General features: G+C 49.3%; 1 protein-coding gene across 1 annotated transcript in view; it reads left to right on the top strand.

The window, feature by feature from the left end:
• Nucleotides 1-12,118, top strand: part of GPAT4 (glycerol-3-phosphate acyltransferase 4) — a 44,268-nt gene extending 32,150 nt beyond the window's left edge. The window contains exons 9-13 of the mRNA XM_023214485.3: nucleotides 1,543-1,598; nucleotides 2,120-2,205; nucleotides 5,883-6,011; nucleotides 6,097-6,176; nucleotides 8,086-12,118. Of these exons, the coding sequence (XP_023070253.1) occupies nucleotides 1,543-1,598; nucleotides 2,120-2,205; nucleotides 5,883-6,011; nucleotides 6,097-6,176; nucleotides 8,086-8,194 (460 nt within the window). The 3' untranslated portion in view covers nucleotides 8,195-12,118. The remainder of the gene's footprint in view (nucleotides 1-1,542; nucleotides 1,599-2,119; nucleotides 2,206-5,882; nucleotides 6,012-6,096; nucleotides 6,177-8,085) is intronic.
• Nucleotides 12,119-24,031: the final 11,913 nt, after the last annotated feature.

Below are 24,031 nucleotides of genomic sequence, written 5' to 3' on the forward strand. Positions count from 1 at the left end.
TTTTTTGAGACGGAGTCTCGCTCTGTCGCCCAGGCTGGAGTGCAGTGGCCGGATCTCAGCTCACTGCAAGCTCCGCCTCCTGGGTTCACGCCATTCTCCTGCCTCAGCCTCCTGAGTAGCTGGGACTACAGGCGCCCGCTAACACGCCCGGCTAATTTTTTGTATTTTAGTAGAGACGGGGTTTCACCGTGTTAGCCAGGATGGTCTCGATCTCCTGACCTTGTGATCCGCCCGTCTCGGCCTCCCAAAGTGCTGGGATTACAGGCTTGAGCCACCGCGCCCGGCCTAATGATGTTTCTTAACCTTTTTTTATTCCTTGTACCCATCGTAATAAACAGAATACGAACTGTTACTGCTATTTGAAACCTCAAAATGAATTCATTTATCACAAATAAAAAGAAACCTAGGGCAGTGGAACAAAGTACTACTCTGTTTTCAAACTTTAAGAAGGTGAATCTGGTGTAAGTAATGCAAAGAGATTTGCAGCAGAAAGACATCAAGACAGTTGAGACCAAGCCACAGGCCTGTAATCCCAGTGCTTTGAGAGCCCGAGAGTTCAAGACCAGCCTGGGCAACATAGGGAGACCTCATCTCTACAAAAAATTTAAAATTTGCCAAGCATGGTGGTACGCTCCTGTAGTCCCAGTTACTTGGGAGGCTGACGGAGGAGGATCGCTTGAGCCAGGAATGGTGAGACTGCAGTGAGCTGTGATTGCACCACTGTATTCCAGCCTGGGCAACACAGGGATACTCTGTCTCAAAAAATAACAAATAAGAAAAGACAGTTGAGATTATCTTCCATAGAGACAGATGAACCCTCTCCTAACTCCCTTTGCTACATCTCAGGGACAGAGCATTGAGCCAGCAGGGCTGGGCCCAGCCTCACAACTGTTACACAGTCTAGTGCCACAGGTTTATTGAGGGGGCCATGCCCAGGCCTTGTGGCAGGCGTCTCCTTCAAGTGGCCCCCAGGTTGAGTGGCATCGTTGGTGCTCCGACGTTCACACAGAATTGAACAGTTCTGTGAATTGTATAGTAACCTGATTTTCTCTATCCATATACATTTTTTCTTGATGAGCATTAGATGATGGGTTTAAAAGGATACGGTCATGCTTATTAACTTTTTCTTTTTTTTTTTTTGAGACAGAATCTTGCTCAATTGCCCAGTCTGGAGTGCAGTGGCGCGATCTCGGCTCACTGCAAGCTCTGCCTCCCGGATTCCCGCCATTCTCCTGCCTCAGCCTCCCAAGTAGCTGGGACTATAGGCGCCCGCCGCCACACCCGGCTAATTTTTTGCATTTTTAGTAGAGACGGGGTTTCACCGTATTAGCCAGGATGGTCTCGATCTCCTGACCTCGTGATCCGCCCGCCTCGGCCTCCAAAGTGCTGGGATTACAGGCATGAGCCACCGCACCCGGCCCTGCTTATTGACTTCTTATAATCGAAACTAGTGTCACAAATAAATAGGCTATTTATAAACGTATTTTGACAATGATGTGTATAAGGTTGTCTGATCCTTCATTTTATTTTCCTCTTTGAAAGACTGACTGAACATGTGCAAGATAAAAGCAAGCTGCCTATCCTCATCTTCCCAGAAGGTAAGAAGGGGTTGGTTGCCACAAAGCGCTTCTGTGAGGAGTGCAAGAGTGTGATGCTGATGTTTCGTGGGAACCAAGGCCCTCAGCCCTTGTTGGGGTTGTCTGTTTTCACTGAATAATGTTAGGTCCCCTTTAGATTGGAAGTAGGACTAAAAACTCAGGCAAGTTCAGAATTTGAACTAAGAATGCCATAGTGTAAACTCCCCAAACGCAGGAATTTCTTCTGTAATGTTTCAGCTCCTCATGGAGCTCGTGGAGTCCTCCTAAGGCCACTGCGCGTCTCTGCTTTATCCAGGCTGTGTGCGTGAATCAGGGAAAGTGGTCCTGTAGCAGGAGAATTGGAGGCACCATCTTGCCTGTCTCTGTTAAGTATTTGTTTTTAAGTTAGGGAGATGACGGATGTGTCTTATTGGAGGAACCATTAGAAGAATTTTGACTGTTGTACTTAGTCTTTAAGAAACGCCTAATATCTGGGGTAAAGGGCCAACAGAAATAGCATTTTGTTGTCTCCTGCATTTTAGGAACCTGCATCAATAATACATCGGTGATGATGTTCAAAAAGGGAAGTTTTGAAATTGGAGCCACAGTTTACCCTGTTGCTATCAAGGTACAAGACCTCCGATGGTACACACTGTCATTATTGGAGCTGCTGTGAGTGGAGCGCAGCAGGAGGAGGTGGAGGAAGGAGCCGGGGTCACCAGTCTGTGGTCGATGCCTTCAGCAGAGTGACATGGGACTGGGCTGATGTGGGTCAAGTGCTGCCGGAGGAGGATGCTGAGCACTCAGCACCCCCTTAGAAGGGCCTGGGGAGTGTGGGATGGGGGACAGCCAGATTCCCGCCTGCATGCTGCTGCCGCTACCATTCGGGAAACGGCAAGCCCTTCACTTCTTACTTTGCTTTATAAACCTAGCTGGAATGTAGGCCCCTCCACCTGGAAAGGTGACTGATTGCAGGGCACAGGGCACAGAGGTGTAGTTTCAAGCTGGATTTTTGCATTTTGGGGGAGCTGGCGAGGATGGGGGGGGTCCTTATTCCAGCGCAGTGGGAGAAACAGCTTCACTGCTTTTAGTTATGTCATCTTTTAGACCTACAGCAGCTCCTGACAATGAGATGGACCCTGGGAGTTTATCTAATCTACGTCGACACTTTAGGAACTGCTCCTCTAACCCGTCAGACACCCAGAGCTATAGGATGTGATTAGCCAGTCATCTGCACTTTGTTCCTCCCTGGTCTTACACTCTCCACATCCACGAGGCCTCACATCATGACACCTACAAAACACAGGCCATCCTCAGTGTGGTTAAAGTATTTAGACTGCAGCCTGAGAGCTCGGTAAAATGGTGAGCAGATATGAGTCAGGCTCACGCTTGGAATTTCTTTTATAGGAGCCTGTGGGTTGTCTGCAGAGCCTTCTGCAGAGTTGGTTCTGACTTTCTTTTCACCTTGCCAGTGCCACTGGACAGGTGTTACTCCTGATGAGACAGATGCTCACCAGCCACTCACTGTTCATCATTTAGGCAGAGGACCAGGCCAGGGATGGCAGATGAATATTGCCTGCAGGGGACTCTGATGGACAGGGTAGGACTCAGCAGAGCCTGAGGGTGCAGTGTCTGGGTACAGCAAGAAAGAGGAACACAGTCTGGTAGCAGAGTCTGCCTTGGGTGTGGGAGTGGGGAGTGGCATCTGCATCCTATATTCTGGCAAAACGAGGACAGGTGCTTTGCAGTGTGACCGTGAAGCTGCTGAATGGAAGCCCTTGCTGCTCCCTCCGGAACAGTGGCTCTTGAACTTAGGCTGCATCAGCATTGCCTGGAGGGATTGTTAAAATGCAGATTGCTGGGCCCCACACCCGGGGTTTCTGAACTTCCCGTTCTTTTTCTTTTGAGGCAGGGTCTCAGTCTGTCACCCGGGATGGAGTGCAGTGGCACAATCATGACTCACTGCAACCTCGTCCTCCCACATTCAGGTGATTCTCGTGTCTCAGCCTCCCAAGTAGCTGGGATTACAGGTACACGCCACCACACCCAGCTAATTTTTTAATTTTTGTAGAGACGGAGTTTCACCCCAGACTGGTCTAGAACTCCTGGGCTCAAGTGATTCACCTGCCTTGGCCTCTCAAAGTGCTGGGATTACAGGCCTGAGCCACCCCTCTGGGTCTTCTGAATTTCCATTCTAACATGTTCTGGGTGGCACTGATGGTGCCAGTTGGGACCACACTGTGGCAGCCACAGTTCTGAAGCTGCTCTTGGCTGCTGTTGAAACACGAACCCTGAGGAGTTTCCGCTCCTTTCCAAAGTAAATGCTTATAAATTTTAGATACATTTCCATTCAGTCCACAGAGTAGAGCCCATGTATGGCTAAGAACATCTGGTCTACAGATTACTGGTTTTTGTGAACCCTTTATTGGTAACCAAACTTGGATAACTTAGTGATTTCCAGGCTCTTCTTCTATTCACACCGGAATTCCGCCATGACCTGATGTGAGGAGGGTGTCACTGTGTTGAGCTTCTGCCTTGTTTCTCTGTCCACACACACTGCCCAGTGTGGAATAGAGAATCAGCCTGAAACAAAGGGTTCTCAAACTCTTGTGACATCAGAATTTCCGTCCATATCATCAGGCTTTATAAAATATAACGACATGACCAGGTGTGGTGGTTCATGCATGTAATCCCAGCACTTTGGGAGGCTGAGGCAGGTGGATCACTTAAGGCCAGGAGTTTGAGACAAGCCTGGCCAATATGGTGAAACCCCGTCTCTACTAAAAATACAAAAAAATTAGCCGGGCATAGTGGCAGGCGCCTGTAGCCCCAGCTACTCAGGAGGCTGAGGCAGGAGAATGGCGTGAACCCGAGAGGCGGAGCTTGCAGTGAGCCGAGATAGCGCCACTGCACTCCAGCCTGGGCGACAGTGCGAGACTCTTAGCTCAAAAAATATGTATATATAATAATAATAAAAATAAAAAATAAATTCTTTCTGATCATACACATTAGCTTAGTTTTAAAAACTTATTATTTTCCCTTGTTTCTGTTGGTATTATAATAACTCATTAAGCCTTCTGTGGTTAAATCTAAATTTCTTAGCTTCTATAATTAAGCCTGAATTACCTTCATTTTTGTAGTTAGGGCCACAGTCTTGTCAAAATTATCCAATTTTTATACTGTGGATCATAAACGTTAGGCTGGAAAGGCCTAAAAGATCATAGAGTTCAACCCCACCCCAGCCCATGCTCACATGTGGGACCCTGCCCTGGGCTCCTTCTCAGGCTTTCCCAGGAAAAGGGCATTTTTGATGTTGTTGGCAGCATGGCCATGTGGCATAACTCTTGAAATTCTGGCTCTTTTATTTTTCCACTCTGGTCCTGGGTGTTTGCACAAGGTCAGCCTACTGCCTTGTATACAGGATCCCTTCAGACATTTGCTGGCAGCACCAGGCACTTTGTCCAGGCGTTCTCAAGCACCCAGGTCCTCCTGTTGCTCCTTGCGCAACTTCCTCCGAAGCTTACCCACCCTGATCACCTGCCCCTCCAGCTGCTGGTTTGGTGAGAATGTGGGTCACAGCTGCAGCCACATTTTCCGCAAAACGCCACTGAAGTGCTGCCTTTTGCCTCCATTAGAGCCACTGGCAAATGAAAGGATCTGATACCTGCTTCATGGTAGAAGCAGCCTATGTGGTTAAGACCTCCCGGGGCTATCAGCGTGAGCACAGAGCCGTCTCCTGAACAGACGACTGACTTTGTTGAAAGTGTAAATGCAAAAGCTTTCTAATAGTTTCCTCCCTGGTCTGGGCACCAGAAATCATATTTAAAACTTGGTGTTTGTGTAAGAAAATATCTTTATTTGGGGGAGGTACACTAGATGAATGACAGGATGCTGGGAGGGGAGAGATGGAGCAAGTGGGAAACGGTGGTGGTGGTTCAATCAGGGAATGGGTACATGGGAGTGCACGATCCTTTTCTCCCTGGTTTTGAAGATGTTTGAAAACTTTATATACCTATGAGTAAGACCTGAAACTAATCAAAGAGGGAGACATTTGCTTGAGGCAGGCTGTCAGGGGAGCCTTCCTTACTGATCTGCAGCAGAGGCCACGTCCCTCGAGGGAGAGCAGTGTTGCTCGCAGTCAGAACTGGCCACATGGAGAGGGGCTTCCACAGTACTCATGCAGGGTCAGGGAGCAGCACCCCAGTACCAGCACGGCCCAGTGGAGTCACTCACAGCAATTGCTGTGGACTCGCACACGTTGTGAGAACTACTCACGTCTTACCTTCAGCTTTCCACTGTTTTCAGTATGACCCTCAATTCGGCGATGCCTTCTGGAACAGCAGCAAATACGGGATGGTGACGTACCTGCTGCGAATGATGACCAGCTGGGCCATTGTCTGCAGCGTGTGGTACCTGCCTCCCATGACTAGAGAGGTGAGTGCCTGCCCCAGGCAGATCTGCACCTGCTCTGTGTAACGTCAAGCCGGGGCTGAGTGGTCTCATTTGTTCTTTCTTACAGGCAGATGAAGATGCCGTCCAGTTTGCGAATAGGGTGAAATCTGCCATTGCCAGGCAGGGAGGACTGGTGGACTTGCTGTGGTAAGTTTAGAGCCAGGCTTTATCAGCTGAGTTCCTGCAGCAGATGCTGTGTCATTGACTTCACTTACATGTCATTCCCCCTGCTGTGGAGTATTCAACTTGTCAGCTCTAGAGAGAGCAGCTTGACTCTCCCTGAATTCCAACCCAGAAGTGCCCTGTGCTTCCTTGACCTTGGGGAACCTGGATCAGGGACACTTGGACTGAAGCCGTTGATTCTGTGTACCTTTCTGGGGTTTGAACCCCTCTTCCAGGACACCTGGACAGTGCCCTTCTCTGGGTGGGCATGACCTGCTACTGATCTGAAAACCTCAAGAAGGCAGGGTGACTTTCCCTGATCCCAGTGTATCTGGCAAAATTGAACCATCCTTAGAAAGGCAAAGGTTGTGTTTGTTGTATTCAGCTTATTACCTAATCTATTAGGCAGGATTGACATACTTTTTCTGTAGTCAGTAAATATTTTAGGGTTTGCAGGCCATATGGTGTCTGTTGGAGCTACTGATCTCTGCCATTGTAGTGTGAAAACAGTCTATAAACTGATGAGCATGGCTGTGTTCCAGTAAAACTTTATTTACAAAAACAGGTATCAGCTGGATGTGGCCCATGGGCTGCATTTGACCAGCCCTTATACTAGAGTATAGGGTAGTTTTATCCCAAACAGTAGGAGAGTGACCAGGGGTGAATGCTGGTTCAGAGAAACTTTTCCACTCTATGGGTCACTTAGGTTTAAGAGCCAAGGGTCAACTGGGGAGAGCATTTGACTTAGATGGGCATTATCTGTGAGAAAAGAAAGGGTAGATACTCACATTGTAAACCCAACTGTATAGTCTCAGGGATTAGATTGGCTCTCAGATCATGGCCTTTTAAAAAATGCTAGCGTGGATTGTGCACTCACTGTGTGCCAGCCACCGAGCTTCTGGGGCCCTGTGTGATCATCTCTTTCACCCTCACAGTAGCTGCAGCCCTGTAAACAGTGTTCCCATTTTACAGATGAGAAACTGATACTTAGGTTAAATCACTTTTTTCCAAAGTCATAACATTAGCACTGGAGCTAGATTTTGCATCCACTTCTAACAGACTTTTAGAGCTTCGAGGTTTAACTTCTGCCCCATCTTCCCATCTCTAAGAAAGACAGAGTGGCTGCTTTTAAAAACCATGCCTTTCCTATGGATTTTAAAGGGTGTAGTGGAGAGACTGAAAGCGGGCTTGGATTTTTATAAGTTGTTGAAGGTGGTGATAATTCTAGAGTGTAGGCACAGAGGGGACCAGCAGGCGAGAGGGAATGGGACTGTAACGAAACAACCCCAAGTCTGATGGGTTGGTTTGGGGCTGCTGCAGGGAGGCACTGGGGCAGTGAGGTTGGGACTCTGAGAGGCAGCCCCGGAGATAAACCTCCATTCCTGACGTCACTCTTTTTTGAGCATGGAAGAAGTCAGAACGCGCATTACCCCTTGTGTTAGCTCTCTGCATGAATTCAGAGTATCCCTGGGTCTGAATTAAACAAATGACATTTTACAGATCGATATTACAGATATGTTATGAGTCGATATTTTGGAAGCATGTCTACCTTCTGTAATGCCAGAATTCCTCCTCTTCCTTTGTGAGGTGAAGATGAATGTTAGAGTAGAAAGAATTGTAAACTCCTTGGTAGGTTTAAGCAGTTACCAAGTACTTTCAATGTGAGTAGTAAATTCTTACTCCAGGGCAAGAGTGGACCTTTTGAGATAGAAAGGGTGAATATTGGGAGCCCAGAGCCCCAGATCCCCTGAGGTTGTCGTGGTGAGAGTGCCACAGAGTACCCTGTTTCTGGCAGGTTTTTCTTGGTATTTGGGCAGCACGGTGCATCTCCCATGGTGTGAGGGTGCCTGGGAACCCTCTTGGCTGTTACTACATCCAGCCTTTGTCTCTCCAGGGATGGGGGCCTGAAGAGGGAGAAGGTGAAGGACACGTTCAAGGAGGAGCAGCAGAAGCTGTACAGCAAGATGATCGTGGGGAACCACGAGGACAGGAGCCGCTCCTGAGCCTGCCTCCAGCTGGCTGGGGCCACCGTGCGGAGTGCCGACAGGCTCGGAGCTGGAGTTGCCGCCGCCGCCCCCACTGCTGTGTCCTTTCAAGACTCCAGGGCTCCCCGGGCTGCTCTGCATCCCAGGACTCCAGCTTTCGCCGAGCCGCAGCGGGATCCCTGTGCACCCGGCACAGCCTGCCCTTGGTGGTCTGAACGGATGCTGCTGGGTGTCACAACCCAGGACGAGATGCCTTGTTTCTTTTACAATAAGTCATTGGAGGAATGCCATTAAAGTGAACTCCCCACCTGTGCACGCTGTGCGGGCTGAGCAGCTGGGGAGATGTGGCCACGTTCTTGTGCTAGGGATGGCGGGACAAGAGTCTGTTATGCAAGCCCGTGTGCCAGGGATGTGCTGGGGGTGGCCACCCGCTCTCCAGGAAAGGCACAGCTGAGGCACTGTGGCTGGCTTCGGCCTCAACATTGCCCCCAGCCTTGGAGCTCTGCAGACATGATAGGAAGGAAACTGTCATCTGCAGGGGCTTTCAGCAAAATGAAGGGTTAGATTTTTATGCTGCTGCTGATGGGGTCACCAAAGGAAGGGGAAGAGGCCAGGTGGACCGCTGACTGGGCCGTGGGGAGAACATGTGTTCATACTCCAGTCTAACCCTGAACTCCCCATGTGATGTGCGCTCTGTTGAACGTGTGTCTCAGTTTCCCCATCTGTAACCTGAGTCGGGGGGAAGGGTGGTGATTCCTACCTCACAGGGCTGTTGTGGGGATTAGAGTTCTGCGGGTGAGTGAAGGACACGTCACGTTCAGTGTTTCAAGTACAGGCCCACAAAATGGGGCAGGGCAGGCCTGAGCTCAGAGCTGCTGCACTGGGCTTTGGATTTGTTCTTGTGAGTAAATAAAACTGGCTGGTGAATGAACTGGGGGACTTCTCCCTTTACTTTCTCCCCTGGCTGTGGCCCTGAGTAGCGGGCTTCTCGTGAGAATTCCCGTTCTCTTCTGGGAGCATGGCCCTGGGGCTGTGGAGAAGCTGCCTGACTGCTGGAGCGAGGAACCCTGCAGCTGAGAAGGTGAACGGGCTCGTCTCAGATGCTTGCAGATCTTTGGTTAATTTAGAATTTCCAGCACAGACGTGAATTTCTCCAGAGATTGGGGATACACGGGGTGCTGATGTGAGGCCTAGGGGAAGCAATGAGTAAACTCCAGGGCGGGGGAGGAGCAGGGGCCCAGGGAGGGCTGCAGAGGGGCAGGGTGGGCAGGGCGTGTGCTGCATGGTGGCTTCCACACAGCCAGAGCAGGCCCCACAGGGAAAAGACTCGGCCACTGGTGCCTGCTGTACAGTCAACAGTGGAGGCAGAGCCAAGGCCGAATAGCCCCTCTGGGTTCTGGGGTTTCACCAATTTCATGCCCCTCCGTCCTCCATTCATGTGCCACTAGCCCTCACTTAGGACCCACGCTCCCTTGTGGCACAGTCATGACGCCTCAGGATTTTGTGCCAGTGGTGCCGAGTGTCGTGTCCCTAAGGTCGTCCTGTGTCCTGCGGTTCAGGGAGGGGTGGGAGTGAAGCCGTGTTCGTGGGGCTGCAGACAGATCCACTTTGTCATGTGGGGACCTGCTGGGTTGGCCCTGCAGTCTCCCTTTCTCTGCACCTACCTGTGACCTCCCCGGGAAAGCCTCCCATTTCCTCACCTGCCCTGTTGCCAGCCCAGGGGAAATCCTCTTTTTGCTCTGAAATGAAGACTGAAAAAATAAATAAAGTCAGTGTTACGACTAATAACAGTCTCTTAGGAACTGTTTTACAAAATACTTAAGAATGAAGAGTGATTTTCAGCTTTTATAGGTGATGTTTACAGTGTTTGTAAACTAACTGGAGGGATCAGAGATCAGGTTCTCTTTTAAAAAGTTCATGTGAAACTTTATGATTTGTTACTTTCGTGATTTGCATGGGTATTTATGTATACACACACAGGTTTTGCTTTTGTTTGTCTCACATTCAGCACAGCTGTCTGCAGCCCCTGCCGGCAGGTATGGCCACACCTGGTGTGAAGTCACGTGGAGTCAGCGCTGTGGAGGGAAGTCCTGTGCGGGCCAGGCAGTGAGGAGGGAACTGACTGTCACGCCTGCAGAAACAAAACCTCCCCTTTCTGTGTATGCCTTCTATCATCATCCAGGCGACTGCTCCATCCTTTTAAATTAGGGGTCCTGCAGGCCCCAAGTGACCCATAGAGTATCTGGTTTGGGATGACTGAGTTGGTCTTATGGGACAAAACCTCAAGACACTTAGAAACATGCAAAGTACAAAATGTGTTCCCTCCTGTTACCCCAGTGAGGGTGGGGCTGAGCGGGGAATGACACCCGGTGGTGTAATGAGTGCAACAAGTGCTGGCCAGCTGCTAATCCCCCTCCAAGCCTGCTGCATCTTCACTTCTCTGCGTCTGTCTTCTGAGTCATAACTAGGGACTTGGCTAGATGACCTCAGAGACCTCGTCCATATCTGAATTTTCTATTTTGAAGCCCATAGTTCAAACTTTGGTTTTGATCTCTGAAGTCCTGGGTTTGGAAATACAGGAAGTCAGCTTTGAATCCATTGCTTCTCTAAAACATCGGGGCTAGAGGAACTAACCCACTTGAGGGTGACCTCAAGGGCTTTAGGCGGCCGTGGGGCTGGTGCCACACTGCTCTCAGGCAGGGCAGTGTCCATTGTGGATCTCGGACAGCCTTTTTTACTCAAACATGAGACCTTGCACCCACCAGTTAGAAAGGGAACTTTTTTTTTCTTTTCTTTTTTTTTTTTAACACGGAGTTTCACTCTTGTTGCCCATGCTGGAGTGCAATGGCACAATCTCAGTTCACTGCAACCTCCACCTCCCAGGTTCAAGTGATTCTTCTGCCTCAGCCTCCAAGTAGCTGAGATTACGGGCATGCACCACCACACCCAGCTAATTTGTTGTATTTAGTAGACTGGATTTCACCATGTTGGTCAGGCTGGTCTCAAACTCCTGATCTCAGGTGATTCTCCTCAGTCTCCCAAAGTTCTGGGATTACAGGCATGAGCCACCGCACCCAGCCAAGAGGGAATTTTTTAATAAAGCTAGCGGGATTCCCTTGACAGCAGAACCAGCTTTGGGACTTGATGCTTCACTGTGTCAGAATCCAGTCCCTGCTGCTGCCTTTCAGAGATAGAAGAGGCTTGATGTGTGAGGGGTCGGGGGAGTGCTCCAGATCCCTGAATGTCCATCCCAGACCAGTGACAGGCACTTTTGGGCACCCTCGTGTGACCTTCACGGCAGAACAAACAGTGGGCACTAACCCTGTTGTCCTGTGGAAATCTGAGTCTCTGAATCCTGCCGTTTCCTTCCTGGAATTGACCAGGAACTTGATTGTCTGGGCTAGTGCTTGCTGCTGTCCCCTGATGCATAAAGGATCCCCCCGTGTCATAGGTCCCACCCGCCTGCTGTGCATCCCGGGTGGCCAGACTCGGCTTCTGCAGGTGCACTTGTCCTGGGTGGCCCGGCCCGTGGGCTGGAAGGGCAGCTGCAGGCGCACTGCCTCGCAGACAGGTTAAGAGACGGGCACGCGGCCATCCGTCTTCTACAGCACACACACCCCGCTCTCCCCCCAGTCAATATGTCTCTCTCCGATGGGAAAGTTAATAAATTTTGCTCTAGATTAAAAGTATTGATCATTTCATTTGTAAACGATAAATAAAAAGGGAGAACTTTTCATTGCGCCAGGGGTGGCGCCTGGCGTGTGTTGTGGGGGTGATTGCGCTGGCTGCCGGGGGGTGGGCTTCTCATATGCATTCTGGCCGGCCAGCTGCATTGATTTCCTATTAGTCTCCCAGCACCACCCAGTAACACATCATTTCAGTACCTGCTATTAATGGTCTTTTGATAAATAATCACTTGTAAGTCAATAAATTTTTATTAAACAGTGTGGCTCTTTGATTTATTAAAATCCGACCGTGTTTGTCTGGGAGAAAAGGGATGCCGAATTGAAGTGGAGGTTTTCATACATCTTCCTGACGCAGAGCAGTCACCACACACTCCAGAGAAAAACAATTGCATTTTAACAGAAACAAAACGGCCGAGTTTGGAACTTGGGCCCAGGGAAACTTTGTCTCCGTCAGCCTGAGGCTTACTCTGCAGGGATCAGCCGCAGGCCGGAGGGCACAGAGTTGAGAACTTTGTGTTGGTCTCCAAGAGTGCCCAGGTGCCAGGGCTGGATGCCCCTGCTGGGCTGCATTCTGGGGTGGCACCTACCGGCCCTCTCCCAGCTGGGGATGCACCCTGGGGCAGGCACCCTTTGCCAGCAGACATCTGGCATCAACAAGAGAAGCTCGTATGGCAGGACCCTTTAGCTTCCTTCCTGGTCAAATTGCCACCAGAGTCACCTGTGGCAGGAAGATGTGCCAGGAGACAGTCTTTTGCAGCAATCAGGCTGTGTGGATTATTTTTTTAAGTGTGGGCCAATAGCTGAAGACTGGAAATGCCATTTTGTGAGATTTTCATTGGCATAGAGTTTGCTGTAAAGAGTTTGGCACTTTTCATCGAGACGAATATGGCCCCAAACAGATGGTCTTACATAGAGCAACCCAATCACTGACGATACAACCAGAATTCTCACCCAGGGGGAAGTTGTAGGAAAGGGAAAACACTTTTCATTCTAGTGTTTCTAATAAACGTTTTTATTAAAGCAAAAAGTTGGAACACCTTCTTGACCCTCCCTAGTTCAGGCTGCTGCTGCGGACTTCCTTCCATTCATGCTTAGTGTGGCGGATAGGAACACACAAGGGCTTTTGACAGCAAGACTCTCAGTAAGAAGTGAGGCTGCGGGCTCCAGTGTGCTCCAACCTGCTGCGGGCCTTCTCTGGGGTTGTTAGGATTTCCTTTTCTCTTCTGGTTTCAGGGGACCTTGAAGGTGGTTAGGAAACTGGATGGCAGAAAACAGGTCTGAGTGTCCCGCAGAGCAGGCGAATGCCAATAGAGTGGTTTTCAGGAGTGTGGTCTAGGCTGTGCCCACGTGCAGGAGGCTGGTCAAGGACCTAGTTTCTCTTCCAAAGACTTCCAGCCCTGCCCCCAGGAATGTGCCAGGCTGGCCAGTGAAGCCGGGGGACACCATGGATGTGGATTCCCAGCGCACCTTGCATGTTAATACGTACAGACTTCAAGTCCACTTTCGGGGTTAAGCAGGACATTTCTGAAACATTTCAGTGGGGGCTTCAGTGCACTGGCTCCCCGACACCTCACTTCCCGTGCCCACACCCATCCCACTGCACTGTTAGGAGCACTTTGCTGGGGAGGCTAAAGAATGATCTCAGGCTTTCTCATACTCCGTGAGGTTACTTCCTATGCAGGAGTCAAATACATTAAGCTGGGAAAGGAATGGCTCTTGCTTGGCAGCTGCCATTACAGTTGCTGATGGGGGGCCAGAGGAGTGAGGTTGGCTAAAGGTGGGATAAGGGGATTTGGGCCATCACCCAGCAGGTACCTGCACCACCTGTTGATGTCACCAGCAGGAAGCCACAGCAAGGCGGATGTCAGGAGGCTCCGTCTCCCTCGAGAGCAAAAGAGGAGACCTGGTAATTCCAAGAGTAGCCATGACTGCACTCCCTTCCCTTGAACCCACAGGTCCCAAAATGCATTTATTGGTGGTGGTTTTGTTTTTCTTGTTTGTTTGTTCGTTTGTTTTTGGGACAGAGTCTTGCTCTGTTGCCCAAGCTGAGTGCAATGGCATGATCTCGGCTCACTGCAACCTCTGCCTCCCAGGTTCAAGTGATTCTCCTGCCTCACCCTCCCGAGTAGCTGGGATTACAGGCACGTGCCAACATGCCTGGCTAATTTTTGTAGTTTTTAGAAGAGACAGGGTTTCACCATGTTTGTCAGGCTGGTCTTGAACTCCTGACCTCAGGTGATCCACCCACCTCAGCCTCCCAAAGTGCTGGGATTACAGGCATGAGCCACTGCACCCAGCCCAGTTGTTATTTTAAGAGACAAGATCTCACTCTGTTGCCCAGGCTGGAGTGCAGTGCTGTGATCATGTTCATGACTCACTACAGCTTGGGGTCCTGGGTTCAAGCAATCCTCCTGCCTCAGCCTCCCAAGTAGCTGCGACTACAGGCGCACCACCACACTGAGCTAATGTTTTAAATTTTTTGTAGAGGGAGGGTCTCACTATGCCGCCCAGGTTGATGTTGAGCTCCTGGCCTCAAGCAATCCTCCTTTCTTGGCCTCCCAAAGTGCTAGGATTACAGGTGTGACACACTTTGCCTGGGCGACCAAAATGTACTTTCAGTGCATTCGAACTCCTCCATACGCACAGACTCAGCTCTGGATGGCTGGATGTGAGATCAAGAGGTTAACTGGTGCCTTCCCTTCTGATCCATCCAGAGTTCTAGGCAGATGTTCAGAGGCTCCCTCTGCTCCCTCTTGCCCTGTGTTCCAAATACAAACAAACACCTTGCCTCTCCCTGCTAAGGAGTCAGGGCTGGGTGGGGGGCATGGAGGCCCTGCTCAGCCTCTGCAGGAGAGACTGGAAACAGAGGCTGGGAGGGCCCAGCCCCAGCCCCAGCCCGGGGTCCCGGTTCCTGCTGCTCGGTGTGGGCTTGGGGAAGGGCTGCGCCTACGCAGATTGATCCACCAGCTGTGATTTGTCATTTCTCCCAGGCAGGCGCTGTTTTCTCTTGGTTCAGGAGGCCCCTTCGACACCTGCTTTATTTTTCTTCCTGCGCTGACGTGACGGGAGACAGGTGTTAAACTACTTAATCACTTTAAAATTGTTTTAATTTTCTGTTTTTTATTGATCTCTCCAGCACCAATTAATCAGCTCACTGGACCAGGCAGTTAGTACATTAAAAATTGTCAGAGAGGCCGTGCATCTTGCAAAATGTCTAAAAAATATTCAACTAGCAAATTTCCCTTTTCTTTCGCATGCAACAGTCCATGGCCCATGAAACTCCCACTCTGAAAGGGCCTCTACCTCCGGGACTCATGTGCGGGGAGTATTCAGGCCACCGCAGGAGCTCCGGGCAGGGGCTTCCGGTAGGGCAACACTGGGCGCAGGTGCCTGGCTCATCAGTCATTTGCCACCTTTCCTTCTACTTTGTTCTGTTTCTTGCACATCCGGGGTCTGCTTTCCCCAAGGACTTTGGGAGTTTTTGTGGAAGGGGATTTGACGGTCTATGACTGCTCTGTGGGGCCAGGACAGAGGGTCTAGAGCAAGCGTCTCTTTCCACAAATCCTCCCAACATCTGGCCCCCGAGCCCACAGCCAGATTTCCCCTCCCTGGGACACCAGCACTTTTGGCTTGTCCTTCTGACAATGCCGAAACCACCTCCCTGGGGCAGGGGTCCCCTATGCTGGGTACACTCCATCTGCTGGCGGGCGACAGGGTGTCATGCTGCCTCTTCCCCGGCACTCAGTGATGGGCCTGAAGCCCTTCCACAGAATGCCCTGGGCAGTGCCACTCCACACCCGCCGTAACTGTCACTGGCTCCCGTGCTGCCAGCCTTCACTGCCTGTCTTTCGTCACCCCTCTGGAAAATGATTTATTAACTGCTTGACTGTACTTCTCATTCAATAAAATATGGACGGAACAACCAGAGACTTCAGCCTCACTTCTTGGGGTGAGAACTGTGTTTTCCAGTTTTCCCATGTTTGCCTAGTTTCCTATCACTTCCCAAGAGCAAGCCGCTTATTTCTTCCGGGGTGCATTAACCATCCTGCAAAGTGTCCACAGGGTCTGGGGCGCCCGCTCCTTCCCAGGGGCACCACCCTCCCACAGCAGCCCTTGCTCTCCTGCCCCTGTCTCCAGGCCCAGTGGGCCCCATGCAGGCAGACATTTCCTCCCCTCCCACATGCTTCCCGCTCACGGGGCTCCCCAGAGAGCTAAGGTCCAGGCCCTTGAGACTCAGGGGTCCCAGTCCCTGCTGAGAAGTGCTGCCCCCTGCCCCCCGCCCCACATTCTGGAAAGTTGGAGGGTGTGGGCCTCGGGGGCCGGCACAGCCAGCCCTGGTTCTGGCCGTGGACTTATCTCCCTCGCCCCACCCGCTTGGTATTAATTGGTATATGATTGGGCCGGGACATATAATCTAGTATTGATTTTCTCTTTGGACGCCACAGCTTTATTTGCTCACATCTGCCTTGTGTTTAATTGGTGCTTTGCTCTGGAAACAGAGATCTTATCGGCCTGCTGCGTTTCTTTTCCTGGGGCACACAGGCATGCACAGTCCCAACCCTACCTCTCCCGGAGCCTCCCACAGCCAGGCCTGCCCAGGCTTAAGCGGGCAGCAGGGAATGACCCGGGGGGCTTGCTTTACACTTGACCTCCCGCGCTGGGGCCGATCCTTCCTGGAGTGAATGTGTGTGCGTCTGTGATGATCACTGGAGAACACTGGCTTTGGGTGGGGCCTGGGTTCATACCCGCTTCCTCCATGTATGTCTTCATGGCTAGCCTATTTAGTTTCTCAGCACAGTAATATCTCTTCCTTATCTGAGAGAAAGGTAAAGTGGATACCTGCCCTGTCGGACTCCTGGAGATTAGCTTTCAGGCCCCACACAGCACCTGGCACTTGGTAGGTGGAATGAGCAGCAGCTCCTTTGTCATTTGCCTGGTCCCACTCAGCCCATGCAGCTCTGTCAGAGGCCTGTGAACCACAGCAACTCCATCTTGAATAGGGGCTGGGTAAAATGAGGCTGAGACCTCTGGGCTGCATTCCCAGGAGGTTAAGGCATTCTTAGTTACAGGATGAGATCGGAGGTCAGCACAAGATACAGGTCATAAAGTCCTTGCTGATAAAACAAGTTGTGGTAAGGAAGCCGGCCAAATCCCACCAAAACCAAGATGGTGACAAGAGTGACCTCCGGTCGTCCTCACTGTTGTACTCCCACCAGTGCCATGACGGTTTACGAATGCCATGTCAATATCAGGGAGTTACCCTATATGGTCTAAAAGGGGAGGCATGAATAATCCATCCCTTGTTTAGCGTATCATCAAAAATAACCATAAAAATGGGCAACTGGTAGCTGTCAGGGCTGCTCTGTCCATGGAGTAGCCATTCTGTTATTCCTCTACCTTTTTTTTTTTTTGAGACAGAGTCTCGCTCTGTCACCGGGCTGGGGTGCAGTGGTGTGATTTCGGCTCACTGTAACATCTGCCTCCTGGGTTCAAGCGATTCTCATGCCTCAGCCTCCTGTGTAGCTGGGATAATAGGCGCCCACCATGACACCCAGCTAATTTTTGTATTTTTAGTAGAGATGGGGTTTCACCTTTTGGCCAGGCTGGTCCTGAATTCCTGACCTCAAGTGATCCACCTGCCTTGGCCTCCCGAAGTGCTAAGATTACAGGCGTGAGCCACCGGACCTGGCCTTAATCCTCTACTTTCTTAATAAACTTGCTTTCACTTTACTCTGTAGACTCACCCTGAATTCTTTCTTGTGAGAGATCCAAGAGCCCTCTCTTGGGGTCTGGATCGGGACCTCTTTCCTGTAACAGTTCCATGTGACTGTAGGCATGGAGAGAGAGAGCCACAGCCATGTGCATTGGAAAGGCGGTATCTCCTGCTGACACCTCTGTTTGTAGGTCTGGGCTGGGTGGATCATGTCCTCCTAGGGACACACAATCCAATGTCAGCCTCTGACCCTGAGGCCCTGTGGTCACCACCCCCCCGCCGCCTTGTCTGAGGTTGAGGGCTTCTGTCCTCTGCACCCAAGAGCTCACCCTCAGGAGGGCCTTTCCTGCCCCTGCCCTCCCAGCTCCATCACACCCCCACCCCTGCATTTTGGCTTTTTGTTTTCCCTCATCTGGCTGTGGTCTGGCATTGGGGCTGTTCCACCCTGCCTGGGCTTTTTGTAGTAAAGGGAAGAGAGAAAGGCCAGGGGTAAACACTGATTTCCTATTGACACAACATTAATTCTCTTGCTTGGACAGGTGAATGTGCTTTCACTAACTTTACCAAGATTAATGATACTTGTTTGCTTGCTAAGAGCGGCCTAATGAGGGGCTTTGGAACACATGCCTTCTGAGCTGGTGGAGGGAAGAAGGCTGCAGGCTGCTGGACGTGGGAGGAGAAGCAGCCTCCCCACTCTGCTTCCAACGCCGCGGCTCCTCCTTGGGCGCTGGTACCTTTCCCTAGCAGCAACAGAATCAAGGAGTTATTGGATAAAGAATGTGGGCTTTTTGTGTCCTGCCCCTGGGGTTATTTCTGACAAGGAGAACTTCTCAACAGACCTGCAAATGGGGTCCCTAGTCAGTCTGCCCCTACCTCTACCCCTGCCCCTACCCCTGCCCCTGCCAGTGACCGGAAACTCTCCTCCCACCTATGCAAACCAGATCCTCCCTCCATTTGTGCCCAAGGCCAAGGTCAAATGTAGGATCAGTCTTTGCTTTATGGCTCTGAAGAGTAAACAATAGCATTGGAGAGGACAAGCTGGGGCTTCTGAGGTGGGACAGCTGGCAGAGGAGCATCGGAGCCACGAAGGATGCCCTTGACCTAAAGGGAGGGGACTCCTGGGCCTGTGAGTGAGGTGGCAATAAGATTGGATCAGAGCCGTTTCTGTCTTGTGACTTTGTAGGTTCAGCACAGCTTGAATAGGGCAAGAAGAAGCCCTACAGCCTCTCTTCTCAGCAGAACAGCCGGTGGCAGATCATGAAAGCGGGTGCAGGGGTGGAATCGCCCCAGTCGCAGGCTGTTCCAGATCCAGGGACTGCCAGGATCTCCTGAGGACCCCCTCACCAGGTGGGAGGCAGACAAGGCCATGCTACAAGCAGCCAGACGCAGCAGGCCTCCACCAAACAGAAGCGCCAGCTCTCAGGCAGAGCCATGCTAGAATTGTAAGGCTGGCATTGCTTTCTTTCCAGCACTGAGCAGCAGCAATTTAGCAAATTCTGCTAAAGCAGGGTCTCTTGAGAAAATAAATAAACATGATCTTAAACCCCAAGAGCCTACGAAGGTTTTCTTCCGTAAGACCTTCCGCGGGCATTGCGCAGCGGGACACCTGGGCCTGTCCCTGCTCTTTCACCCTTGCCACCTTTCCAGGTCATTCATATCTTTATCATCTGGGGAAGAAGGAAAAACTACAGAAATCAACTTAGATCATATATGGACAACTCCATAGGGGGCAGGGAGAACCAAAACATATGGATTTTAATCAAATTGGGCTTTAAAAATCACTCTTTCCCAGGAGGGAGAGCATTAGGACACATACCTAATGCATGCAGGGCTTAAAACCTAGATGACAGATTGATGGGTGCAGCAAACCACCATGGCACATGTATAACTATGTAACAAACCTGTGCGTTCAGCACACGTATCCCAGAACTTTAATTTTTTTAAAAAAAATCACTTTCTGAAACGCCTCTGTCGCAAGTCCCTGGGGCACTTGTTAACCAGGCAGGTTCCTAGGCTGCCCCTCCCTTCCCCTTCCACCTCCCACTGAGTCTGAATATCCCTGCTGGCTATGGGGTCTATGTGTCTGACTAGTCTGGTCATCAGGCAGGTTGGGAAGCTGCCTACATGAACATTGCTGGCTGAGGGGTATCTGCTCCATCCGGGAATACTGGCAGCCAGCTACAAAGCAGCAGGAACCACTCCAGTAAATATGATGCTTGCTGTGAAAATGAACTGGAACACATTTGATCAGCGTGCCTTTGGTTAGAAGACTTCCTCTCATCCTCTTGTGTCCACTGTAGCTTGGAACTTCAGGCCTTTATACACCTGGGGAGTGGACACAGATCTAGATAAGAGCTGGAAGGCAGGGTGTCAGCCCCAGGCCTCACACTTACTAAAGTTCTGGCCTCAGAAAAGTCTTCTCAGCACTACATGCCTCAGTGTTCTCATCTGCAAATCAGGAATAAAACTGGATGGCCGGTCTGAGAATTACGAAATAATGTTCAAGAATGCAATCCCTATCAAAATTCCAATGTCATTTTTCATAGAAATAGAAAAAACAATCCTAAAATTCACATGGAACCACAAAAAATCCTGAATAGCCAAGGCAATCAGGAGCAAAAAGAACAAAGCTGGAGATATCACACTACCTGACTTCGAACCATACTACAAAGCTGTAGTAATTAAAACAGCATGGTACTGGCATAAAAATAGAAGCACCAAACAATGGAACTGAGTAGAGTCCAGATATGATCCCACACACGTATGGGCAATTATTCTTTCTTTTTTTTTGAGACACAGTTTCACTCTGTCACCCAGGCTGGAGTGCAGTGGCACAATCTTGGCTCACTGCAACCTCCACCTCCCAGGTTCAAACAATTCTCCTGCCTCAGCCTCCCGAGTAGCTGGGAATACAGGTACCCACCACCATGCCCAGCTAATATTTGTATTTTTAGTAGAGACAGGACTTTGCCATGTTGGCCAGGTTGGTCTCAAACTCCTGACCTCAAGTGATCTGCCCACTTCGGCCTCCCAAAGTTCTGGGATTACAGGCGTGAGTCATTGTGCCCAGCCTGATTTTTGACAAAGATGCCAAGAACGCACAATGGGGGAAGTATAATCTCTCCAATAAATGGTGTTGGGAAAACTGGATATCCACATGCAGAAGAGTGAAATGAGACTCTTATCTCTCATCACATACAAAAATCAACTCACACTGAATTAAAGGCTTAAATGTAAAACCAGAAACTGTAAAACTTCTAAAATAAAACATAAGGGAAAAACTGCACAACAGTCATCTGAACAATGATATTTTGGCTTTGACCCCAAAAGCACAGGCAACAAAAGCAAAAATAGACAAATGGGGTCATATCAAATGAAAAAGCTGCTGCATAGCAAAGGAAATGATGAAGAGAGTAAGAAGCCAACTTATAGACTGGGACAAAAAATTTGCAAATAGGCCGTGCGTGGTGGTTCACACCTGTAATACCAGCACTTTGGGAGGCTGAGGCAGGTGGATCACCTGAGGTCAGGAGTTTGAGACCAGCCTAACCAATATGGTAAAATCCCATCTCTACTAAAAATACAAAAATTAGCCGGGCATGGTGGCAGGTGCTTGTATTCCCAGCTACTCAGGAGGCTGAAGCAGGAGAATTGTTTGAGCCTGGGAGGCAAAAGTTGCATGAGCCGAGTTCGCACCACTGCACTCTGCCCTGGGTGACAGAGCAAGACTCTGTCTCAGGAAACAAAACAAAACAAAACCCCCCAAAACAAATCAAACACTTTGATAACAAGAAAACAAACAACCCAATTAAAAAATGGACACAAGACCTGAATAGACATTTCTGAAAATAAGACATATAAATGCCCAAGAGACATGAAAAACACAATGCTCCACCTCACTAATCATTAGGGAATGCAAATTAAAACCACAATGAGCTATCGCCTCACACCTGTCAGAATGACTATTATCAAAAATACAAGTGTTATTGAGGATGTGAAGTAAAGAAAACCCTTATCTGCTCTTGGTGGGAATGTAAATTAGATTAGGTATTGTGGAAAACAGCATGGAGATTCATTCCTAAAACTAAAACCAGAGCTCCCATATGATCCAGCAGTCCCCTATTAGGAAAGGAAATCAATATATCAAAGAGATACCTGCACTCCCACGTTTATTGCAGCACTATTCACAATGGCCAAGATTTGGAATCAACCTGTGTCCATCCATCATAGACGAGTAGATAAAGAAAATGTGGTATATGTCGCGATAGAATAGTATTCAGCCTTAAAAAAGCAGGAAATCCTGTCATTTGTGACATCATGGATGGAATTGAAGAACATTATGCTAAGTAAAATAAATCAATCACAGGACAAATACCACATGTTCTCACTCATATGTGGAGTCTCAGACAATTGAATTCATAGTAGCAGAGAGTACAGTGATAATTACAGAGACCAGGGGTTGGGAGAGTGGGGAGATGATGGTCTCCCACACAATTTGACAAGAAAAATGAGGTTGTTTGTTTGTTTGTTTGTTTTTGAGACAGAGTCTCACTTTTGTCACCAGGCTGGAGTGCAGTGGCATGGTCTCAGCTCACTGCAACCTCCACCTCCCGGGTTCAAGCGATTCTTCTGCCTCAGCCTCCTGAGTAGCTGGGATTACAGGTGCGCACTACCATGCCCAGCTAATTTTTTGTGTTTTTAGTAGAGATGAGGTTTCATCGTGTTAGCCAGGATGGTCTCAATCTCCTAACCTCGTGATCTGCCTCCCAAAGTGCTGAGATTACAGGTGTGAGCCACCGCGCCAGGCCAGGAATGAGGTTTTATTTGAGCTCTATTGCACAGTGTAGTGAATATAGTGAATAATAGTGTATTGTACATTTCAAAACTGCAAAGAGACTAAATTTCTATGCTCTTATCACAAAAAATGATAAGTATTTGAGGTGATGGATCTGTTAATTAGCCTAATTTAATTATTCCACGTTTTATTCATAAACATAGCATCACTTTCAACCCCCAAGATACACAAAATTATAAACCATCAATTTATAATTAACATTTTAATAAAACAAAAAATAATGTACAAGACAGCCAGGCACAGTGGCTCACATCTGTAATCCCAGCATTTTGGGAGGCTGAGGCAGATAGATGACTTAAGCCCAGCAGTTCGAGACCATTCTGGGGAACATATGAGACCCTGTCTCTACAAAAAATACAAAAAATTAGCTGGGCGTGGTGGCACGCACCTGTGGTCCCAGCTACTGGAGAGGCTGAGATGGGAGGATTGCTTGAGCCCAGGAGGTGGAGGATGCAGTGAGCCATGATTGTGAAACTGCACTCCAGCCTGGGCACAGAGTAAGACCCTGTCTCAAAAAAATAATAATGTATAAGGAAGTGTCTTGAAAAACTTCAGCTTGTAATAGTGAGTATATTGTTAGCATGTTAGTGAGTTACATTAGTATGTTGTTAAAAATGGGAATTTGGTCATGGCTTTTCATATACTATATAGTCTCATTGAAATTCTATGAGTTCTTAATTTTAGGTAATGTAGACACGATGATTCTGACTGAAACACTTACCTTGATTTTAGTACTCCTTATATGTTAAAGAATATGTTTAGTAATCCTTATATGTTAAAGGATGTAATGCTTTTGGTGAGAATGGTGCTGTGTGGATCAATTGTGAGTCGCGTTATTGCTAGTGTACATTACTTAATGTTCTTGCTTCTTAACCACTGCCTCCCACAGGTCCCTCTGTGCCTGGTGAAGGCATTCCTCAGAGCACTAGCAGCCGCATTTCCTTTGTTTCTTGGCGCAGTCCTCTAGACTGTGAGGTCAGCAAGGTAGGGAGCTCACCCTTGTCACTATCCCCAGCTCTAAGCACAGAGTGAGGCAAAAGGCAGACTTCAAATGTTGATTGCATAGATTTTCATTTACAGCACATATGACCTTCATTTTCTTTTAAACAGTTCAATAGCCCAGCCTTAATTCAAACAGGCCTTCTCTCCTTTCCCTTTTTATGGTGTTTTTATGGTGGTTAAGAGCGGGAGCATCAGGGTTTGTCTTCCGGGATTAAGCTGTGTGACTCAGGACAGTTTACTTAACTTCTCCGTGCCATGTCCTGGCAAGACAGTGGGCATAATAGTAGTGCCTATTTGACACGGATTTTTGAAAATTACACGAGCTAAGTAAAGTACCTAGAATGGTGCCTAGCACATAGTGAATGTTTAATAAATGTCTGCAGAAAGTGGCAGCAGGAGTGGGGCAGGCTTGGCTGTTCCATTGCAGTGTGGTGAGGGCACAAAGCATGTGCTTTGGAGTGGAGCTGAATCACCACTGAGAAGCCATGGGCCTGGGGCACTCCAGTGAACCTGCCTGCTTCAGCCTCTTCATCTGGAAAACGGGGGTGTTAATCATGCACAGCTGTTTGAGGATAAAAGCGTGAATGTGAGGCATTTAT

This window comes from Piliocolobus tephrosceles, chromosome 7, assembly GCF_002776525.5.
Source record: "Piliocolobus tephrosceles isolate RC106 chromosome 7, ASM277652v3, whole genome shotgun sequence".
NCBI lineage: Eukaryota > Metazoa > Chordata > Mammalia > Primates > Cercopithecidae > Piliocolobus > Piliocolobus tephrosceles.